General features: G+C 40.5%; 1 protein-coding gene across 2 annotated transcripts in view; it reads left to right on the plus strand.

Moving 5' to 3' along the window:
- The first annotated feature begins 10679 nt into the window (after nucleotides 1-10679).
- Nucleotides 10680-21489, plus strand: part of SMARCAD1 (SWI/SNF-related, matrix-associated actin-dependent regulator of chromatin, subfamily a, containing DEAD/H box 1) — a 40800-nt gene continuing 29990 nt past the window's right edge. For both annotated transcript variants that reach the window (XM_059844123.1, XM_059844124.1), the window contains exons 1-3: nucleotides 10680-10788; nucleotides 11044-11258; nucleotides 18274-18445. In XM_059844123.1, the coding sequence (XP_059700106.1) occupies nucleotides 11057-11258; nucleotides 18274-18445 (374 nt within the window). In that variant the 5' untranslated portion in view covers nucleotides 10680-10788; nucleotides 11044-11056. The remainder of the gene's footprint in view (nucleotides 10789-11043; nucleotides 11259-18273; nucleotides 18446-21489) is intronic.

A 21489-nucleotide genomic window follows, 5' to 3' on the forward strand; every position in this document is an offset into this window, starting at 1 on the left:
CATGAAGGACTTGCATTATCATTTAATCTTAGATATATTTTTGTTAGTTGTTCCAATAACATGCAACCCCCCTAAACTTCTTTCCTTACATTCTGAAGGTAATTTGAATGCACATTACCCTCCTTGAGTACCAAGTCAATATTTAAATGCATTGCTTTTCTCTTCCTTCACTTTTCTGTTCTTATTCAGAGTTTATACTAGGCCAAGGGGCGAGTATGTGTCATCTTGTGTCACCATGCTTTGAATAAATTTGTTCCTTTCACTTAGGGCAGTATTTTCTGTACTTATGCTACGTTGTATCTTACTATGCAATCAGCCCTATTAGAAATAATAGGATTAGCTTTAAAATAAGCAACATTAACCTAAGGAGAGAATGCAATCCATATAGCAACTATTCTATGTTTGTTAATTAAAATTGTATTACAATATGGTGTTCACAGTATTTTAGAAAAAACTTAAAACTAATTGTTTCTTCATAAATAATTCAGTAGGACAACTGATAGGCCTAAATCACTGAAAAAGCCTTAGTAAGCAAAAAAAGCTGCACCCTTAAGTTGATTTTGAGCACTTTACAAATGTCGGTGGCAGCTCTCTCCCCCTGGTGGCCAGGAGAATGAGCTTGCTTTGGTTCCTAAATCAGCAACATCGCTGTTACTGCTCTCCCTCCTTACCAGCCTGAGGAGAAGATTCCTGCCCAAAATGAAAATTGGTAGTGGGCCATTATTTAGCACACAAGTCATTCTTTGCTATTGACAGGGGTGGCGAGAGAATTCTTCAGAGTGGTACTCAAGACATCAATGGAGCAGTAATTGAACTTGTGATATGCAGATGATGAAGCTGCCTTGCTCTGGTAAAAAATTCTTTAAAATCATTTGTTTGTAAAGCTTAGCCAGAAGTGGCAAAAATGTTAATGACTTCATGAGTACTTAAAAACTGAACTGTCAGCATACCAGAAAGTTAGAAAATAAGGCACCACAGTACTTGCTAGGGAATACTTAGTAAATAGCTCACGCTATGCAGGCCATATATATTGTGTTTATTTGTGCTTAATGTGCCATGCCAGTTAAGAGGCACATTTGTTTCCATCCCAAAAGATTTATTCTGTTTGAATTGAAAATGTCAACAATGGCTTAAAATGTGAAGCAAGTCTTCAGGAACCCTTACTAACCATTCCCCTTGCCCTGCCCTTCAAAAAGAAGAAAATATAATCAGTTCAAAATTGAAAAAACTCAAGAGATTAATTTTGTGTGATGCCTCCTATCAAGCTCCTCTTGTGCTGGCTCTCACAGTGAAATAAGGGACCTTTTAAAAACACATGGGAACAAACGAGGGACAACGTGGCATTTATATGGGGTCATTTCCATTAGTTGGTAATGGCTTTATGGACTGCTTATCAGCTGGATTTCCCCACCTCTGAGGCCAGAGATGCATTGGCTGGGGGATCTCTGTGTTCTGCTCTTGGCTTTGCTGGGATTGCAGGAGGAGAAGGAAAGTTGCCCATTTCCATGCTGGCCATGGTTGTCTCTCTGTCATTTTGATGTTCATCACAAAGCGTGGTTGGCAGCAGGGATAAGAGAACCCCTGCCAGCCCCAGCCCTTGGCAGGCTAGTGGATCCCTGAGCTCAGCAACACCTGCAGTCACTGCCAGAGGCTGGGAAGTCTGTCCATGCAGCCATGGCCTGTCTTGCCTTTTGTCCCTGAGCAACAGAGGGCCAGAGACCATGGGGGCAGAAGCAGCACATAGCTAGAGGCAGTAGCATCCATCTCTAGAACCTGTAGGTTGGTTCATCAGAGCTTGAGATCCAGCTAGAGGCAGTAGCATCCATCTCTAGAACCTGTAGGTTGGTTCATCAGAGCTTGAGATCCAGTCCTTCATTCAGCATTTGCCTTTCTTCCCTCTTTTTGTTCTTACCTTAAAATAAGGAGTTGAGAATTTGGGGGGGGGGGGGGGGGGGGGGGGGGGGAGAGGTGGTTGGTTATTACATCCCTGATAGTCTCATTACAACCCATATTGTACATAGACTCAAACACTGTTTTTTCTCATTTGACATAAGTACTTTTTGACCAAAGAAAACTGTAATGTGTTAAAATCAACCGCATGGGCTTGTTCATGTGATATTTCTGTCTCATATGGTAAAAAGTAATTGAAAGGGTTAACTAAGAGAAGCTTCCATGAGGTCTGCATGACTTTCTGAGTTGTCCCAAGCTGCTCTTGTTAGAACTGGGTGCAAGAAAACAGATTAGGGAGCTGGGAAAAGCAGCTAGACGAAGAAAACAGAGAAAGAGAGAGAAATTATTATTTTTTAAATGTAGTTGGAAGAGGCAGCAGGAGATCATCCAGTTCTTTCTCTGCCTGAAGGCAGGATCAACTATAACTATGATAGCCTTGACAGATGTTTGCCTAACTGGTTCTTGGAAGTTTCTAATGATGACGAATTCACAATCTCACCAGATGTTATACTTCAGTGTTTAATTATGTCTATGGTTTGAAAGAATTTCTTAAGCCTAATGCCATCTCTACATGTTCTGTTTCTCATGAAAACAGGGGACAAATGTGTGTCTACCTCTTGCAGTGTTTCTATGTGCACTTGCAGACATGTTTCCTTGGTATTCTCTGCTTTATATTGAGCACATCCCATTTATTAAACTTTTCCTTACAGGCCATGATCTCAAGAAATGAGAATAAATAGAGGTTGTTTCTGAACTATCTCCAATTCAACCACAATAAAACAAGCAGTACATCCCAAACTGGACACAAGGCTTTTGTCTTACAGTGCACTGGGCATAACAGTCCTGCTCAAAGAGAGCAGCAGTCTTAGAGTATTTACAGTTGTAGTACAACGAAACATGGCCATTTCCATTTTTCAGAGTGGTGTGACCTGTTATCACTCATGGTTCTGCTTCTCCAGAAGAATGGCTACGTAGGCTATTTTTTTCCTTATCTGTTTTATCTGTATTTATGCCACGCTTTATTTTTTTCTTTTTTGATCCTGTATGCAACAGTGATTTTTTGCTGCTGAGTAACATGTAATTATTTTCTAACAATTTCTTTAATTTGCAGGATCGCTTTGAATTTTAATCTTAATTTCAGTGCAGGACTTCCAGCATGCTTACAGTCCTGTCTCAGTTTGGTGTCATCTGCAGTTTGCGTCCTGTGATCTGGATTGTAAATACAAGAATTGGACAAAAGCCACGGGAACGTGCCCCCATATGATAAATTCTTCTATACTGACCACTCACTATTGGGCCATTAATCAGTGTTGCAGTTTGATCTGGATTGTGTTTCTTTGGCTAATGGGAATGCCATAGGATACCCCAAGTCATGGATCTGACACACTGCCAAAAGCTTTACTGAAGTCAACACAGATAACATTTGCCACTTTCTCCATATTCATGAGCCTTCCTGCTCTGCTTCAAAACAAGCTAAATCAGTTTGACATTGCACGTTTTCACAAATCCATGTTCGTTGTTGTTCCCTAGGTGTGTGGGGGGGGCAAGGGTGTGGGTGTGCATTAAGTGATTATAGCTTGGCATTTCATTGGCATAATAGTTCTCTCTCATTAAAAGTGTTTCAAGCCTGGTTGTGTCACAGCCCTGAAAATTATCTTCCACTTTAGAGTAAATATTAAATCTCAATACAGGGATAGGAGAGGAAATTGTCATCCTTTCCCCAAATGTGTGAAGCTTTTACTGTGTGCAAATAGTTAAATAGAGCCTAGTAACAGTAATCCTTTCTTGCAAAGTTTATAATATTATGACGGTGTTGAATTAAATAGCAATTTAAAAATGTCATGTAAATCCCAGTTTACCTGTGTGCCCTTTCTAAGTCCCAAAACTTTAAAGATAGCTTCTTAATGAGATTTCAAGATTTGAAATGAGAAGTTAAAAATATTTTTCTAGTATCAAGATATATTTTTAGGAATGAGGCTTATTTTCCTTGAATGCAAAATAAAATGAAACAAAGAGTATTTGTTCAGATTACAGAAACAGACATGAAGGAAAGAACTCCAATCCTAGGAGTGGAAGTGTACCGTTAATCTTTTTCTGTGTGCATTTGCAAAAACCATTACTCCATTACTCCAGCTTTTAAATACGAATATTTGAAGAAACAAATTATAGCAGTTTATAAAGAAACCCAAAGAAAGTATAAAAACAGCTCAAAGGATGATCTGAGTTTTTCCTCTTAGAACAATAACTGGTCTATGTCTTTTTAGGATCTGATGATTTTTTTAACCAGTGCAGGCATAGATTCTTTTAGCATTCTATTTGCAATAAAATGAGGGTTTATAATTTAAAAGCATGAATTAAACAGAAACTGTTATAAAATAACACATAAATGTATGTAATGAAAGAGTGTATATGCCTTGCTCCAGTTCCTTTGAGATTCAGAACAGTACATGACAAAACTCTGCTACTGCTTATGCACTAATAACATGCTAGTGAACAAACTTTATTTGCTTAAGGCCAAATTCTGTTCTTGAAAGATACTCTTTCAGAAGTCCAGTTCAGCCCTTCTCTTCCTCAAAAGTAGCTAGGGAAAATAGCTGGATAGGGTTTTATAAATATAATTTGGAAAAAAAACCAATCAACCAACCAAACAAAACCCTGTAAAAATGTTTGGTGCAAATAGGTATTTGCTCCTGTGTATTTATTTATGCAAGACCCATGACAGTGTTTTGGTGAATTTTGAGGACAGTTATATGAATGCTGGGCCAAAGAACTTGAGTTTTCTGTTCATTTTTACTCTGACAGTTTCTATACTATGTGACACCAAAAATGCAGCAGTATAGAAGAGTTAGAGCAGTGTAGCCTGATAGAAGTAAGCAAAAAGTAATTATGGAAGCACACACTGGAAATGTATTTGTTTCAATTGATTCAGAAGAACTAAAATATCTTTTGGCCTGTACTTTTGAGGTTATGCTTCTCTCAAAATGGTTCCTTCAAGCAAAAAAGTGATTTGTCTGTGATTTGCAAACAATATGGGAGGTCTCAGCTGCAGGTGACAAAACAAAATCCTTGATAATGATGCATGTTCCTACAGTTCTGACACTTCTTTTTGTTCTAAAGGTCATATATTCAACATGTCAGGCAAAACTGGTTCTGATGAAGCTGCATTTTTTCAAGTGTTTTTAACTTCTTATGTATTAAATAAACAGCAGATACTGCTTTCCTTTCTAGAATAATTTTCTGACTCAATACAGATTCAAAGTGCTCAGGATATTTAGGATGCCATTAAATCAGGGGTGTTGAGCAGATGGTGCCCATTAAATCAGGGGTGTTGAACAAATTGGACAGCAAATGATGATCCACATGTTATCATGAATGGATTAAAGGATCTAAAGATAGCCTGCAGTCCTGTGGTGAACTTCTGCTCCCTCAGTCCTGTGGGAGCAGAATGAAATGGGAAACTCCACGATTGTCCCAGTGAAACTGGTGTTCCAGCCTTAGGCAGATTCATCCACAATTCAGCGGGTGCTTGTAAGTAATATTCACCTGAAAGTTAAAACAAAAAACCTCAGCAGAAGTATTATGGATGCATGGTTTCTGATAAGTCACAGCCTTTTGAGAGCTACCCAGACCTTTGACTATGGTTAGCTTGATTTCTGAGAGAGCATTTGCCCAAATGAATGAAATGGGTAGCAAACACAATTTATGAGATTCTACACTCAAGTTTTTCTCTCTCTTGTTTCTTAATCAAATACATATAAACTCAAAAAAGAGCAACTAACTACTTCAGAGGAATAGAGAAAAAAAAATTAAAATGTGTTTACTTTTTAACAACTATATATATATATATATATATATATATATATACATTTTTATGCACATATATATGTTTGTACATACACACACATATATATATGTATAAACCAGAAGTTCAATACTGAAATAACAGTACTGGAAATAAATTACCTCAAACAACCTCAGGTGAGAAAAAAGAAAAAAGTAGAAATGTTCTAGAATGGTAGCAGAGTAGTAGAATGGTTCATGTTCCTAGAAAATATGAACCACAACAGATAGTTTTAAAGCTTCTTCATACACACAAAAAAATGATACTCACACAAAGTAATACCAATATAAAACCTGTTGTACAACAAAACCAGTCTTATTCTCTTATTCTTTCCCAAAGAGTGTTCTTTTTTATTGTTTGCTGAGTAGAAAACAAAACCCCTGTCTATGCAATGGACAGTAAAAAGGAAAAAACCCTTGGCTAAGAGAGAAGAGACAGTTCCCATCTGAGGCCTTACTCTGCCATCACTGTGCAGCTCACACAACAAAATAGTTTGGATATTCATTATTTAGGTATGGTGATGTTGCTACAGCAACATCATATGCTACATACAACTCTAGTTGCTTTTTTCGGTGGCAGCTGAATTAGTTTTAACATCTTAATAGATTTTAGAATTTTTAATTAGGTATTATTATTATTATTATTATTATTATTATTATTATTATTATTATTATTATTGTTGTTGTTGTTGTTGTTGTTGTTGTTGTTGTTGTTGTTGTTGTTGTTGTTATTGTTATTATTTAGAATCAGATACAAACCCACCAGCATTTGACAACCGGTTTTGTTGCGAGCAGAGCAGAAAAAATTTCCCCAATAGTAAACAGTATTTGGGGGCAAGCCCCAACAGAAATGCTGTAAGGCTTTACCTGTCACAGACCCTGTTCATTTTACACCACAGTACAACTTCAGTGAGTTACTTGAGGTAGCTGAGGTAGACCTTCCCTTAATACAAAGTTGATGAAGTGATAGGGCACAAAAAGGGCATTAATCTAAGGAACAATAGTTGAAACAAGAGAGACTTGTCAGGAATGGCTATAGGCACACTTTGTCTTGGCTAATTATTTACTAGTGAACAACAATTTTACTGCCTTGCCACTTGTAAAATGTAACACAGAATGTGACTCTTTGTATCTCATCAGGTTTTAACTTCTATTATCAAACTTCTAAAACTGAATTTCCTTCTACTAAGAACAATGCAAATTCAATTTGCATCAATTTCAAAATGAGTAATTTTAAATTGATATTTTTGTTTTCTTTGGCTTCTTTCAGCGTTCAGGCCATTATTATATTTCACTGATCTATAAACCTTTATAATGTTCTCTGAAGGCCTACATACCATCTGGTATGCTCCTCTATCACTGGCATAGCAACAAAACTGTGTCTTAAATAAAAACAAATCAAATGCAACAGCTCTAATGTTGGATGTAAAGCAAATCTGTATATAAATAGATTCTTTTCAAATTTCTGCTGCCATTGTTTAAAAAAATCTTACAAATTAGCCTTCAAAACAATAGCAGACAGCAAGCTGTCAGTTCTCCAGTAAGCATGAGCTGTCTAACCAGTATCATTAGCACCTCAAAAAAGACATTTTCCCTGCCTTGCCTGCCAGGAATTCACAATACCTTGTTAACAATATTAATACCTAGCAATTACCCAGTCTTTCCAAGTTCAAAGCACTGTAAAAACTGAAGTAATCTGCTGCAGCATTTTCTAGGTTCATGCTAATTCCTGTAAATGAAATGCTTTTAAAACTGGCATGTTCTGGAGTGTTCTATTTAATCCCCTTAATTTTCACTGTTTTCTTATCTTGCACTTGCTTTTTCTCCCAAGGTCTGGAATTTATGGGTTTTTTCTTATAACTTTTTCCCCAAGACTAATGTTCCTAGCTGCCATGTTGAGTCACAAACACAGACTGACCTGAGTGTATGCTCCCCTTTACACTTCCCCTAGTTTCACCTTTCTTTTCTCAACTTTTCCAACATTATTCGTTCAGCTTTGCAGCCTTGCAGCCCATTTGTCTCTGCACATTTAACAGCATTGTTTGGCTGTGTCCTCTAAGTCAGTCCAACAACGTGATTTGACATCTATCACATGCACAGTTTGTCATCCTTTCCTCATGGAAAAAAGGGTCAAAGTCTTGTCAGAGTCCTTAACTTTTAGATGATCAATGTGTTGCAATAAGTCAGTGTGAGGCAAGCACATCAGAGGTGCTAACAGCAGTACTAATGCTTTGCAGAGAAGCTCATGAGCTTTGCCATGGTTATCAAGTCTCAAGAAAGAGCCAAATTCTCTGAGCTAAAGTAAAAGTGTCCTCATGGACCATACTTTTTTCCTCCTCTAACCCACACCCAGCTTTACTTCTGATGTACCTACAAGCTTCTTTATTACCATTTTTGGGGTAACTTGCCTTTAAGTGGGTGGAATTTCAAGTTGGTAGGAGTCTGAGCTTGTGCTGACAGGCAAAATTCTCTTCCATTTTCACACTGACCTGCTCTGTGCATGAAAGCCCTTGATCTCTTGCCTTTTTATATGTCAACAGTGAGCCTAGCCCAGGCACTCCTTCTCCAGCACAATTTAGTCCTCCTCAGAGAATAACCTCAGGGGATAACCTCAGATGATCTCTGAACTGCACTGTTCAGACACCAGCCAGTCTGCAAATCCACCTGTGTCTTGGCATCCACCTCTGGGGGCGAAATCACTCTTCTGCTCCATTTACACTGCCAATTATTTGTATTTGGGATCAGCAGAAGGCAGTTCCCAACAAATTTAAACTCATCTGTTATCCAAATTTTAGATTAATATTTGATGTGAAGGCAAGACATCGTCACTGAAGCTTGATTTTCTCCAAATCCTTTTGCTTCTCAGGTGTTTGACTACTGCAATTTAAAAGTCAAATAACTTTAAGGGTGAAGGAACATCCTGCGAGCCCAGATCTACAGAGCTGGCATAATGGATGGGTAAGTGGCTTCTTTTTCTGGTTTTCTGTTAGCCAGCCTAATCTCTCCAGAATGTCTTTATTAGCTGCTGCACCTGGCTCACCAGTATGATGCTTATTCATTTCTGCCAGGCCTTGAAGCACTTTATTTCATGGCTGGCTGGTATGTTAAAGGGGTAAAGGTAGTTTCAGTACCTCTTCGCCATTTAAGGTCACCATTTCAGCCCTGGCAAGGTTCTCTGTATAATACCAGGGACCTTCAGGTGCCTTTGCACACCCAGCTGCATGTGCTCTGTGACCACACATCCACTGAAACCCAGCATGGCAGCAGGTCCTGACCCAAGACAGCAAAAGGAGGTGCTTTCCCACCTATTCTGCCAAAGGAACACAATGGTGGAAACGTCGAGGAACCTAAGGAGCAAACTGCCCTAAGTCCACACCTGAAGGATGGGTTACCATGAAATTACACATGGTTTGTGGTAATTGGGGTGGGGCTGTGGCCAGCCTCATCCCCAATGGGCTGCAGCTGTGAGCAGCAGGTGAGCATCACTGACAGCAATGAGCCATGGACTGCCCAGGGGCACTGACCCAGCACAAAAAGGAACAGAGAGCACAAAGGTGCAATCCATGGACATGAGGGCATTAAAAGGCTGGGCTGAAGAACAAGAAGGGCACATACTTGTGCCCTTCTGCAGTGCTCTGGTGTTACTCTCTATGGGTTGAAGCCTTCTGGAATTGCATGGTGATACTCTGTGTATCATGGCTGTCTCAATTGCAACGTGTGCTGCCACAGTACTAGTCAGAGGGACCTGGACAAGAGCCTGAGAAGTGGGTCTATGGGAACTTCATGAAGTTTGACAAGGCCAAGTGCAAGGTGCTGCACCTGGGTCAGGGCAACTCCCGGTATCAGTACAGGGGGATGGACAGATTGAGAGCAGCCCTGCTGAGGAGGACTTGGGGGTGCTACTGGATGAGAGGCTGAATGTGATCTGGCAATGGGCACTCACAGCCCAGAAAGCCAAATGTATCCTGGGCTCATCCAAAGCAGTGTGGGCAGCAGGGGAGGGAGGGGATTCTGCCCCTCTGCTCTGCTGAGACCCCACCTGGAACCCTGCATCAGCTCTGGGGTCCCAGCACAGGAAGGACATGGACCTGATGGATTGGGTGTCACCCAGATGATCAGAGGGATGGAGCACCTCTTCTATGAGGGAAGGCTGAGAAAGTTGGGATTGTTTGGTGTGGAAGAGAAGGCTTAGGGGAGACCTAATTGTGGCCTTCCAGTACCTGAAGGGCATGTACACAAAAGATGGAGAGAGACGTTTTACCAGAGTGTGCAAGAGGAGAGGGCAAAGGTGAACAGCTCCAAACTTAAAGGGAGTAGGCTTAAATTAGACATTTGGAAGAAATCCTTTACAGTGATCCTGGTGAGGCACTGTAGCAGGTTGCTCAGAGGGGTTTTTCAGCCTGGTCTAGTGGAAAGTGTCCCTGCCCATGGCAGAGGCTCAGAACTAGGAGTCTTTACGGAACCTTCCAACCCCAACTATTCTTCGTTTGCATGACCCCATATTTTAGGGTTCCAAATCTCCTATGATGGTCTTTCCGCGGCTCTCCACCCAGACTTTTCAACTTGGAACTGGGGGGCGGGGTGTGACCACGCGATGATCTGGAATCACAAACATCACTCGTAGGTGCGGTGCCTGGAGCCGGAACCTGCAAACCCGCTCGGTCCCGGCAGCCCCGACAGACCCAAAGCCCGCAGAGGCGCACGGACCCTCCCGCCCCTCAGGGCAGCGCCTCCCGCCGCCCTCCACAGGAAAGGCGCACGCGCCCGCGCGCTCCGGCCCAGCCAGGCGATTGGCGGCAGCAGCCGTGACGTCATCGCCGCGCGCCGGCAGCCCCGCTCCTGAGGGGAGCGCGCCGTGCTCTCGCCGCCCGGGCCCCATCCCGCCCTCCCGCCCTCCCGCCGGCCCGCGCTGCTGCCCCAGGGGGGCGGCCCGGGCCCTGCCGGCCGCCGCTCCCGCTTCCTGCCGCCGCTCCCTGCCGACGCCCCGCTGCGCCACAGGTGCGTGTGGGGCCCGCCGCCCTGCTCGGGGGGCGCCGGCCGCCGTGAGATGAGGAGGGAGGCCGGGGGAGCGCGGGGAAGAGGGAGAGCGGGTGGGTGATCGGATGGATGGGCAGGCAGGAGCCTTCCAGCTGCCTGACAGTGCCCCTGGCCGCGCGTTCCTGTGGCAGCGCCGGCCGGTCCCTTCGCCAGCGTTTTACTGTCTGTATTCGACCGGCCCTGACGGCTCTCTCCCCTTCCTGACTTTTCCCACAGAAAAGTTAAGAATATGAGCCTCTACAATTTGGACCGGTTCCGCTTCGAGAGGAAGGGGAAGGGCGCGGAGCAGGTGTCGCCGTCCCCGCCGGCGGCCTGCGCCGAGACACCTGGCGCTGCTGCCGCCGTCCGCGCCGCTGGAGGGGATGAGGAAGAAGGTACGGATGACAGCAAGAGGCCAGGCACTCCGGCTTCGGACGTGACAGAGAGAACTGGTGAGTCAGGTGTTTGGCGTGTAGCTTAAGGGCAGTGTAAGTCCTTAATTTCTAGAAATGAAGTAATTGTCTTTTGTTTTGGTGTTTGTCATTTTGGGTTTTGCCCCCTTTACTTGTTTTACAAATGTGTTTTTCTGTCCAAACATTTCACAGTAATTTCCACAAAACTATCCTCATTTGAAACATTCTATGCTCTAATTGAACTTAATTACAGGCAAGTCGTTAACCTTCTGAAATAACTTGGTTTTTTCAATTGATTAAGTAAGTTTCAGATTAAATGTTGAAAGAGTGTTATGTTTTCCTATTTGTAAACTCTATTTACTGATACTTATTTTATGCTAACGTTTTAGGGTTTTCAAGGGAAAAATGGCTTTTATTTTTAATTGTCTGATAGATGCAACACTGTAGACTCAATTTTCTGAGTAGAATCCTTGTCTAATGCATCGTGGAGCATCACAGTTGGAATTGAAAAGAAAGGGAACAGTTTCTTTTCACTTAAGCCTGGTTTTGTAAAGAGCTGAGAGACCTGGTGCTGATTCTCAGAAGCTGTGTTAATGGTTTTGTTGTAGTGTTTGTCCTCTTTTGGGGCCGAAGTTTGGGGTTTTCATGAAAATGTCAAAACCTTGATTGTGTCGTAGTGTGTTAGTTTCCCTTAGCTGAGACAGTAGAGATGTGCTGTTCCTGTCTGGATTTGTTGGTTAACACTAAGGACTGAAATTGCTGTTGGCTGTGTAATCACATTCACTAGTGTGTTTTTCCTGTTACTGAGGGATTTGAGAAACAGACAGTATCTCCTGCTGATTATTTGGTACTTTTCAGACATATAATTTGTGGTATGATTGTCGAATTACAGGTGTTATGGGAGACATCAGACAGACTTTGACTGTGCATTTATTCAAAAACTGAAACAACAATGTCTCTTGATGTTGTTTAACTACATTCTTTTACATGTGACCTTCTCTTGGTGCAAGGCAGTTTTTCACAACACCTTATCTTGGTGATAACAGAGAACCATTCATGCACGAGGAGCTCCTCTTTTAAAACTGAAGTCAGAATTACAGGAGGTGGGTATTTACTCTTCCCTAAATTTTGGTTTAGTGCAGGTTGACTGTTGTCAGTTGATTGGAGTGTTCTTGTGCTTACATTAGTAAATATTAAGCAGTGTTCTGCCTTAAAATATATAAAACATGTAAGTTGACAGTCTGGAACTGAGTAACCTGTCCACTTGCAAAGAGTTTTGGTGACAGGGAGAACTCTACAGAAGAAGTGAGCAGCTGTTAATTCTGATTTCTGCTGCTGTGTCTTTGTAATGCTTGTGTGGCACAATGGGCACTCTGAAGAAGTGCACTTTGGAACAGGTGTTCCCTTCCTGTTTGTGGTAAATCATTGTCTTGTGCTGTGGAGGAGTTACTGAGTGCAGGGGCCCTTCTTGAGCTGTGGATGGTAGTTCTGCAGTAATGGATGGTGCTGCTTGTTTTGTGGCTTAGTGTTTTGGGGATTTACTTTGTTTTAGTATTATGCTTCTTCCTTCCTGCCTGTGGACTTTGTCAGTGTAAGCATGTAGCTACACGATAAATGCCAACAAATTTCAGTGCTTGTTTTACTAAATGCTGGTCTCCCTTAAGTTCTGCAGGAATAGGACTGTGGAGAGGGGATGTAATACCCAATTTAGAGGCAGTGGTTCAGATACAAGGTAATAAAAAGAAAGGCAAAGGCCAGCCTAAAGACATGTAATGCAAAGCTAAGTACTTGTGAGGAAAACTACTGGGAGATGGCGGTAGCTAACAGTGAAACAGAGTAGAGTGCAAGAGAAGGCAAAACTGCAGCAGGTGTCCAACTGAAATAAGCATCCATGGACACAGATGCTGGTGGAGAACTGGGGCACTAATTAACATTGAAAACTGAGATGTAATTAGTAGCACTCCGCATATACATAATGCTTCATCTTTCACAGATATTGAGTGTTTAAAGATGATCAAGTGTTTTAGTGACTTTTTTCTCCCACTTATTTCCACATCAATGTTATGTAACCTCTTTAAAGAATTAATAACCTTTTAAGAAATAAAATCACAGTTTCTACATCTGCAGAAGTTAACAAAAAATAAAACACTCAGATTATGTCAGCATGATATGAGGCACTTAAGTGTAATAGAGAAGACTAGATTTGATTAGCAGGTGGCTGTCCTCCTTGTTTCATAATTAATGTCAGGAAGACAGAATTTTTCTTGGTTTGGGTCAAATAAAACAGTCAGCTTTTTTTTGTTGGTGTTGTTATTGCTGAGTGGTCATGGAAAGGCCCAAAGCTGCATTTATGGCACTGTGTGCTCTCTGCTGCTAACTGCAATAACAAGTCAGACTATGGAGTTGTTCTGTATGGGAAGCAGTTTACACCAGGTTCTCGAAAAATAACTCGCCCTAATGCTCAGTGAATCATGTGAGGACAACAATTACTCAGATTTCTTCTGAAGACAAAGTGATTGACAAAATGCTGGTGCAAGAAACTGGGGAAAGAAGAGGAGAGTGATCTTTATTTCACTTATACAAACAAAAATGCTATTAAATCGCTAACAACTTGCTTTTTTTTTTTTTTTTTTTTGCTAACAACTTTGGTGTAATGCAACAACGTGTGTGTATCTAAAAATAATTTAATAATCTTTATCCTTCAGGAGCACAAATAGTTCAGTATAATTTCTGAGAGATTTCTCCAGTTTTCCATTTTATTAAGTGCCCTGAAGTACACCTCTGACAAAGTATAGGATTGTCTAATTGTCATTCATCTTCAAAAAATATAGTCAGATGTTGTCTGTTGTGTCATGAACCACTATTGCCTTTTTAGCTATTTTCTTTAGTTTTGTTTTCCCAGAACAAACTAATATTGGTAGATGGTTCTGTACCCCCTTTATGTCTGTAGGTCATGCTTCTTGTTCCTTTGTGTTGAGCATGCATCCCTTATGCTTTAATAAGCAGTTTGTGGTGTGATGGCCGCAAGAATTGGTCATCTTTGTACGCTTGTCTGTACTCAAAATTACACAGACCTGCAGTGAGTTTGCAGCCAGGTTGTAGGGAAAATTCTGGACTGCATTTACTGAGGGATGGAAACCAACTCTGGGGACAGTTACCAAATTATATATGGTAGATATCTCTAAAAAGAGTTGGAAAAATACACTGGAGTTGCTTACTACAGTTTTTAATGCAAATGAGTATTATTTACTGAATAGTAATATTTACTGGATCTCTTAATCTGTTAAGGAAACAGTGAAGCATCTTAATTTTCATTTTGATGTTCTTAATTATGTAAATAGCTTGGTGTACTAAGATAATTAGATTAGTCTACACTGTTGCAGAAATGGAGCAGAACTGTACCAGAACTGCACAAATTAGAAAAATTACCAAGATGAATTTCAAAACGAGGCCTTTATTTAGGTTTCAAAAGGTATGCTTACTAAGCTTCCAAAAACAATTGAAATAAAAGTTGTAAAAGAAATTAAACTATAATATATAACCCCGTGATTGATGGCTGATTTTGTTGATATCCTTTCTGTACTGTTTGAATATGTATCCTAAATTACTACACTTTGAGATTATAATGCTCAGAGCTCATTTGCGCTGGGACTGTTCTTTTTTGTTCAGTTGTCATTTTCTCTGGGATCTGAGGACGTCCTGTCTTTTGGTTATGTCTTGGTTCATAGAGTGTAATTCTACTTCAAGTATTTCTGGGAAGAAGTGATGACTGCAGTATGAAGTGAAGTTTTCTAAGGGTTCATAAGAAGATATGTTCATTTGAAAAGGGCAGCTTTAAGAAGTACGTTAGAGTAATACTGACATTTAGTATTATTTTAGCCAATGGAAAAGACTTTCCTTTGAAAAGGGAATACTTATTACCTTGTAGATTTGAGCAGCATGATGCTGCTTTCCAAAACTAGGTGGAAGTTACTTTTTGTTTAACAATGCTTGTTGGACAATGTTAGTAAATTTGGTAAGCCTCTTAATATTGCCTCAGTTTTTGCTTTGGTTTTACCTTTGTTTTCACTTGGGAGAGAAGCTGGCTTTCTCAGAGTGTGGTGTATGATTTGTGTAGGAGGTTGAGTTTAGAATTACAGTGTATTCTCTTTTTATGGTATCAAAAATTGGTGGTTGTTGGGTTTTGGTTTTGATGTTAATGTGTGCATAGAGGGATGCTTATGACTCTTCCTATTTCTGGCCTCAAAGTCAAAAACTGGTTTTATGACTGCAGGCATTCCTTAAAAGTTCTTTTGAATTGCCTGTAATCAGAAAATTCTGCCTCCAACAATTACATATTGTTGCTATAACTTTAATCTGTTATTACTCTACAAGGTTACAGTTTGCTTTAAATATGAGGACTCCATATTACATGTGTGATTTTTGCTTCCCCCACTTAGTAGGGTACTCTGTTCAGTGGAATAGATGGAGGAAGGGCAGAAAAGTGGGCTTCTTTTGAGAGGGAGAATGTTTGGGTTTTTTTCCCCCAGGTAACTCAGCATTTTATAAGTATGGGAGTTAGGAGCTATCATGAAGACTGGACAGTAATTGCTAAATAAAATAAAAATAAAATGAGAAATCACTAAGTGAAACAGTAAATACTCTTTATTTAGATATTAATCTTATCTAAGATTTATACTGTAAAGACTAAAACTACTTTTAAGACTATCATATTTTTGTATAATTTCCTTGTATTTTTCCTTTAAATTCAGTAAGGATGCCTCTTAGCAAAGGTGTCATTAGCACCTGTCCTTTCCGTGTCACACTGTTTACAAGGGGAATTTGTTTAAATTTAGACTAATCTACAAGGCGAAGATCCATGAAAACTGCCTTGATCTGTTCTGTTAATTCTGTATAGATGTGAAATTCTCATGTTTCTTACAGACCTGTTCTGATATTGAATCACATTTTTTAATGCATTTTTTATTTCTATCCTATTGTGATAGCCTTTGCCCTGATAACCCAACTTCACAATGTTCCCAAAGGTCTCTTTTGCTCCTCTCCTGTATTCATCTAAAAACTTAATCAGTTTTCAGATGAGACAACTGCATCAAGGACAACACATCTCCTTCCTAAAATGGACAGATAGAAGAAGGTGCTGCTTAGGAAGCTTCCGCTGCCAATGTGTTGATCTTGGATGCAGGGAAGTCTGTCTTGGAACCATGTACTTCTGCTTCAGAACTAATAATTTTTAGGCATTCGTAAATTTGCATGTGTATAGGCTTTTCAAAAAAATATTAATTTGCAAAGTGAGACTTCTGCCTCTTCTAAAAATCATTACCATAATCCTATATTGTGTTTTGAAAGTGATAGAAAATACTTAGATTTTGATAACTCAACTACAACTAGGTCTTTCATCAGAGATGAAGGAATTAGACGCCATGTAGCTCCTTTCTGCATTTGACTATCAGATTAATTTATTCTAGCTTCATCTGTGTCTACTCTCTGCTGGCAAATCAGCCTTGCAAACTGATGTTACATTCTACTAATTTGACTCAGCAAGTTTCTGCAATACTGAATGGAGACAGAAGAAACTGTCTTTACTTCCAGCCAGAATTGTGGTTCCAGAGTTAGCAGCACTCCTGGCGCTTGGTTCACAAGCACATGAGTTTTAAAAAAGGATGGGTGTGTTAGAGGGGAGAGGATGCCTGTGATCTTTTATTTGTGTTATGAGAATTTAAGATCTTTTTATATGAGGACTTTCAGTGACAGTAGTATCACTAAAACACAACTTTCCCAGAAGTTGGTGGCTGATTCTTGTGCCCCTTATCGTGGATTTTTCCTGCGTGTGGCTAAGGTGACCTTGTTAAGGGATCCATTCAGTGCATGTCGCTCAGTGTGTGGCTGCAGGTTGAGCTATGGGTGGGGAGAGCCCCAGGCAGGAGGCGGGGAACTACTGACCCCTTGCACAAAGGTCCCAGGTGCCCGTGGCCCAGCCAGGGCACAGAACACTCAGGAGCTGATGACTCCAGACTTGCCTGCAGTTAGACTCTGAGGGTGTAAAAGCCCAGGATTTTTTTGTTTGAGGTTTCTCCTCAGAGGCACCAGCTGGAGCTATGATTTTGTTACTGTACCATGATTAAATCATATTGTGGATCTAGACATCTGAGAGTGCTCTGGGAGACCTGGTGTGACTCTGTGGATGTGGGATCTGTAGCTGCAAAGGCGTCTTGGTCCCAGTTCAGATGCTGCTGCCAGAGTGGCTCCTGGATACTTGGGCAAGGAAGTTTTTTTAACAACCTGAAGTCTTAAGGCTTCAATGATTGCTCTTTTGAACTGTTATGTTTCTTCAAAGACACTGAGTTACATTCACCTCCATCCCTTTAGCCACTATTAAGCTCTATTTTAAAGTTGTTTTCTTCTTTTTCTGTAGTGTACTCTGTAACATTTGGTGCCATATTTTTTTTTAGTTTATTGGGTGCTGTTGCCTTTCAAATCCTGTGCAGTTTCCTGTGTCAGCAAATATCTTCTACTTCTAGGATTTATCTTTTTTTTCCCTTTCATTCTGTGCTGCCACAATGCGTTATTTAAAATTTATTTTTCACAAGATTTCTTTCATACAGAAAATGTTCTCTGCAGCTGTCATGTTCTCTGCTCTATGCATCAATTTTTCTCTCTTCATAGAGAAAATAGAGAAATATCTTTTGGTTTCTGTCCATGTTCTGATAAGCCTGGAAGTAGTTCAGGGGACTTTGCTCATTATTCATTTATCTAAAAATGAGTATTTATTTATTTACTTATAAATAGTTATTAACCTAAAATATGTGTTCTCTTAAATGTTGTAATATAAAAATAGTTTGATGTAAGAGGACTGAAGATCCTTTGCCAGGTAGGTTCCCACTTTAAGAAATGGAGCTGACAGGAATTTTGTGTGCATGAGAAAGTGGGTTCTGTTTAACTGACTGTTGTGACTCTGAAAAAAATTACACCTACCTGATACTCTAAGTACAAATAAATATTTGAAGTCATAAGTCATTGTCTCCTCTTTTTTCTCCCATTGAAATTTCTTGCACAGAGTATTCCACCATCCCAGAAACTCCTGAAGCCCAGAGGACAAGGAAAGAGTCTTTCTTCAAGCGCCAGCGAGGGGTGCAGTTCCTCGATGTGTCTGACAGCGAGGATGACGAGCCAAGGAAAGTCCCTGCTGCCAAAGAAACCCAGGTCCCGAGGGCAGAGGTGGCCTTAATGTACGCTTTGAGCCAGATTTCTGTCCTGTCTCTGCACCCTCACAGGGTGTTCTAAGTTGAAACCCTGAACTGAAAATCAGAGCTTAGGTTGGGTTCTTGTTTGCTCCTTTGGGTTTCAGCTGCCCCTAACTAAACTTTACTGGTTTTCCAGGGAAGAGGTATCCTGCTAAAACATTTTCTCAGAGGGAGAAGTTCTGCAATATTGAAACGTGTGATGTTTGTTCATTTACACATTTGTGCCTTTGCCCTTCTGAAATCCTTTTAGTGCAACTTGAAAACTTAACCATAAAACACTTGCTTTAATAATTTTCAACTGCTGGAGTTGATTTTTTTTTTTTTGTATACGCAGCTATATTTGACAGGGAAGCAAATAGAGCTTCAGTGTGTTGTATGAGTCCCGAGCCAAACTTAAGTATGAATTGTACGGTTTCCTATGCATAGTGAAAACTTTCTTTCCTAAGTGATTTGGAAATTTATATTTTTGAATGTGCTGGGAGGGAAGAGTCACTGTGCAAGAGTCGCTTGTGCATGTGCTAAAAAGGCAATGTTGAGAGAGCAGGTGAGACAAGCTGTAGATAGACATCTGCAGCCATTTGCAACAGTGTAAAGCAACCCCTGCTAGTTATGTGTCTGTGGTAATTGTGCCCTCTGGATGTTCTTGTGCTAAGCAAAACAAGATGGCTTTACCTGCTTTTTTAATAGTCTAGTTGAATTAATGGGCAGAAAACTTTTGTGGGAATTGCAACCTTAACAGGTGTTGGCTCTTGTCAGGTCTTCAGTCCTACACAGAGCATTGAGTTATTGGGGGTTTACAGCAGAAGTGAAATAATGCATTTTCCTGCTGCTGTTACCTGAAATTCTGATGTTGTGTTGTTTGTTTCTTTTTGTAGTGTTTGCCCCCCAAAATTTCAACTTAAGGGAGTTACTTGAAAAGGAGAAAAATATTAGCAGTTACAAGTGAGCTCCTGCTTCTGCCTGTGATTTAAGTTGTAGATTGTGCAAGGAGACAGAGGTGGCCAGCTGGTTGCATGCATCAAATTGGCTTGTGTGCAGTGCTGTGTAAATGCAGTTACTCTGCTTCTGGGATCAATCCCACCTGGAAGCAGTTCAAGTGGCTTTGTATCTTATGGAGCTGATGCTGATAAGCCATGCAGGATGCAACTTGAAAAGCCGTTGCTTGCTGTTCCTATGCTGTGTTGCTGTTGCTGGGAGTGAGAGATGGACAGCAAGGTGACTCCCTAGTGGAATTGATGAGCATGAGACTACATCCTCTTGTGCTCCTCAGTATTCCTGTGTAGCCACCTCAGTGCCTGACACTTGGTCCCAGTGTGCTGGCTCAGGTGCTGATTGGTGTGTACAGAGCCCACGGAGCTGTGTCACAAGTGGCTCTTCTAGTCGAGCTAACAAACAAATGGAGAGTGGAGCAGGAGGTTAGCTGAGATCTGTCCAGGCTTTGGAGCTCTGGCTCATGCTGAATTCTGGCTTTGCATGGGATAAGTTAATTCATTGTCTGCATTGTGTGTTTTAGTGCATGCGTTACCTAGTTTGCGGGGTTTGTGGGGTTTTTGGGGGTTTTACTTCCTTTTTGCAGAGTATCCTAGCTTGCCTCATTCTGAACAAGGCACAGAACAGAAAGCAGAAAGTTTAGAGTAGAAAACACATCTTTCCTAAAGAAAATGCCACGGCTTTTGCTACCAGAGGGCTGCTGTCTGGAAAAAAAACCAGCATCTAACACAAAAGTTGCTTACCAGTTCAATGAGTGTTTCTTTATGCTTGATAAGTATGTGATTATACACAGAGGACAAGATTTATGGTGTATACAACTTTGGCTTTGTTGAAAAGTGTTTAGATGTTATTCCCTGGTAGGAAAGGGTAGGATAATTGCAGTGTCACCATTTTCATTTGGATTGATTTTCCTTTTTTATATGCACTTTTTACAAGAAACCTTCCTTATCAAGGCAAAAAGATCAGAAAAATGCCAATAGATTTTAATATGATACTTCATTAAGTTTTATTTTAAGTGGAAGTAGGCATGTTTTGAGGCTTACAACTCAATGCCTTGGTGGACTGAAGAATAATTTGGATTCTCTCTTATTACTTCCTTACTCTTAAGAGGCACAACCAGGGAGTCCTAGTAGCTGTGTGTGCCTTTTGAAAAGGGAGAAAAGGATTCTTTGATGAACAGTTACCTGTGTATATCTTTTATGTAAGTGACACGTAAAAATTTTTTTCCAGAATTCTAATGCAATCTTCTGGTTGCAACTGCTAAAGAAAGATATAGTGAGGAAGACCAGGTTAATTTTTAGTCTTTTACCTATATTTATGTAGAGAGACCTGAAGGCAAGCCTTTCTAATGGTGAAATCCCTATTAAATGGCAAATTCCATATGGTTCAATTTTGCCTTCCCAAAAGGAGATTTTTGTGTCTATGGGAAGAAGGAGGATGGGAGACCCATGCTTAGGTTCAGTCTTACCTGTGCAACTCAATATCCTGAAAGATACGTAGGGGTTGCTTTTCCTGCAAATTAGTGTTAATAATCAATCTTTCAGTAAATTCAGAACACTGTCTTTTTTTCAGAAAGGGTCTTGCCATATTTATACATTTAAGATGCTGGACGAGGAGCTTTGAATTTTCTTTCTCAGTGAGCCAAGAGCTAGGACAGAGAGTTGATACTGCACCTGGAAAATGTTTACAAAGAACCTAATCCACGTCTGTTTGTCTGTTGGGCAAATAAACACTAGCAAGGCTGTTTAAAATAAGCTTTGTGTAGTCTGATGTAATTCAGGTAGCTGAAACTGTTCAGGTAGCTAAACTGTATTAAGGTGGCTGTTATTAAATTATCATTAACCTTTCATAGCACAATATGAGGGTAAATAATGGTATTTCCCTGGTCCATTCTTCCTTTCTTATTTCCTTTGCTAAGCTGAAATTGTTTAGTGCAAAGAGGACACTGTACTTGATAAATGCCTGACTTTGTCCTGAGTAGAGGTATCCCTTTACACACAAATTGATTCAGTCTTACTGACTCAAAATGCATCTCAGTG

The sequence above is a fragment of the Haemorhous mexicanus genome, chromosome 4, assembly GCF_027477595.1.
Source record: "Haemorhous mexicanus isolate bHaeMex1 chromosome 4, bHaeMex1.pri, whole genome shotgun sequence".
Lineage (NCBI taxonomy): Eukaryota > Metazoa > Chordata > Aves > Passeriformes > Fringillidae > Haemorhous > Haemorhous mexicanus.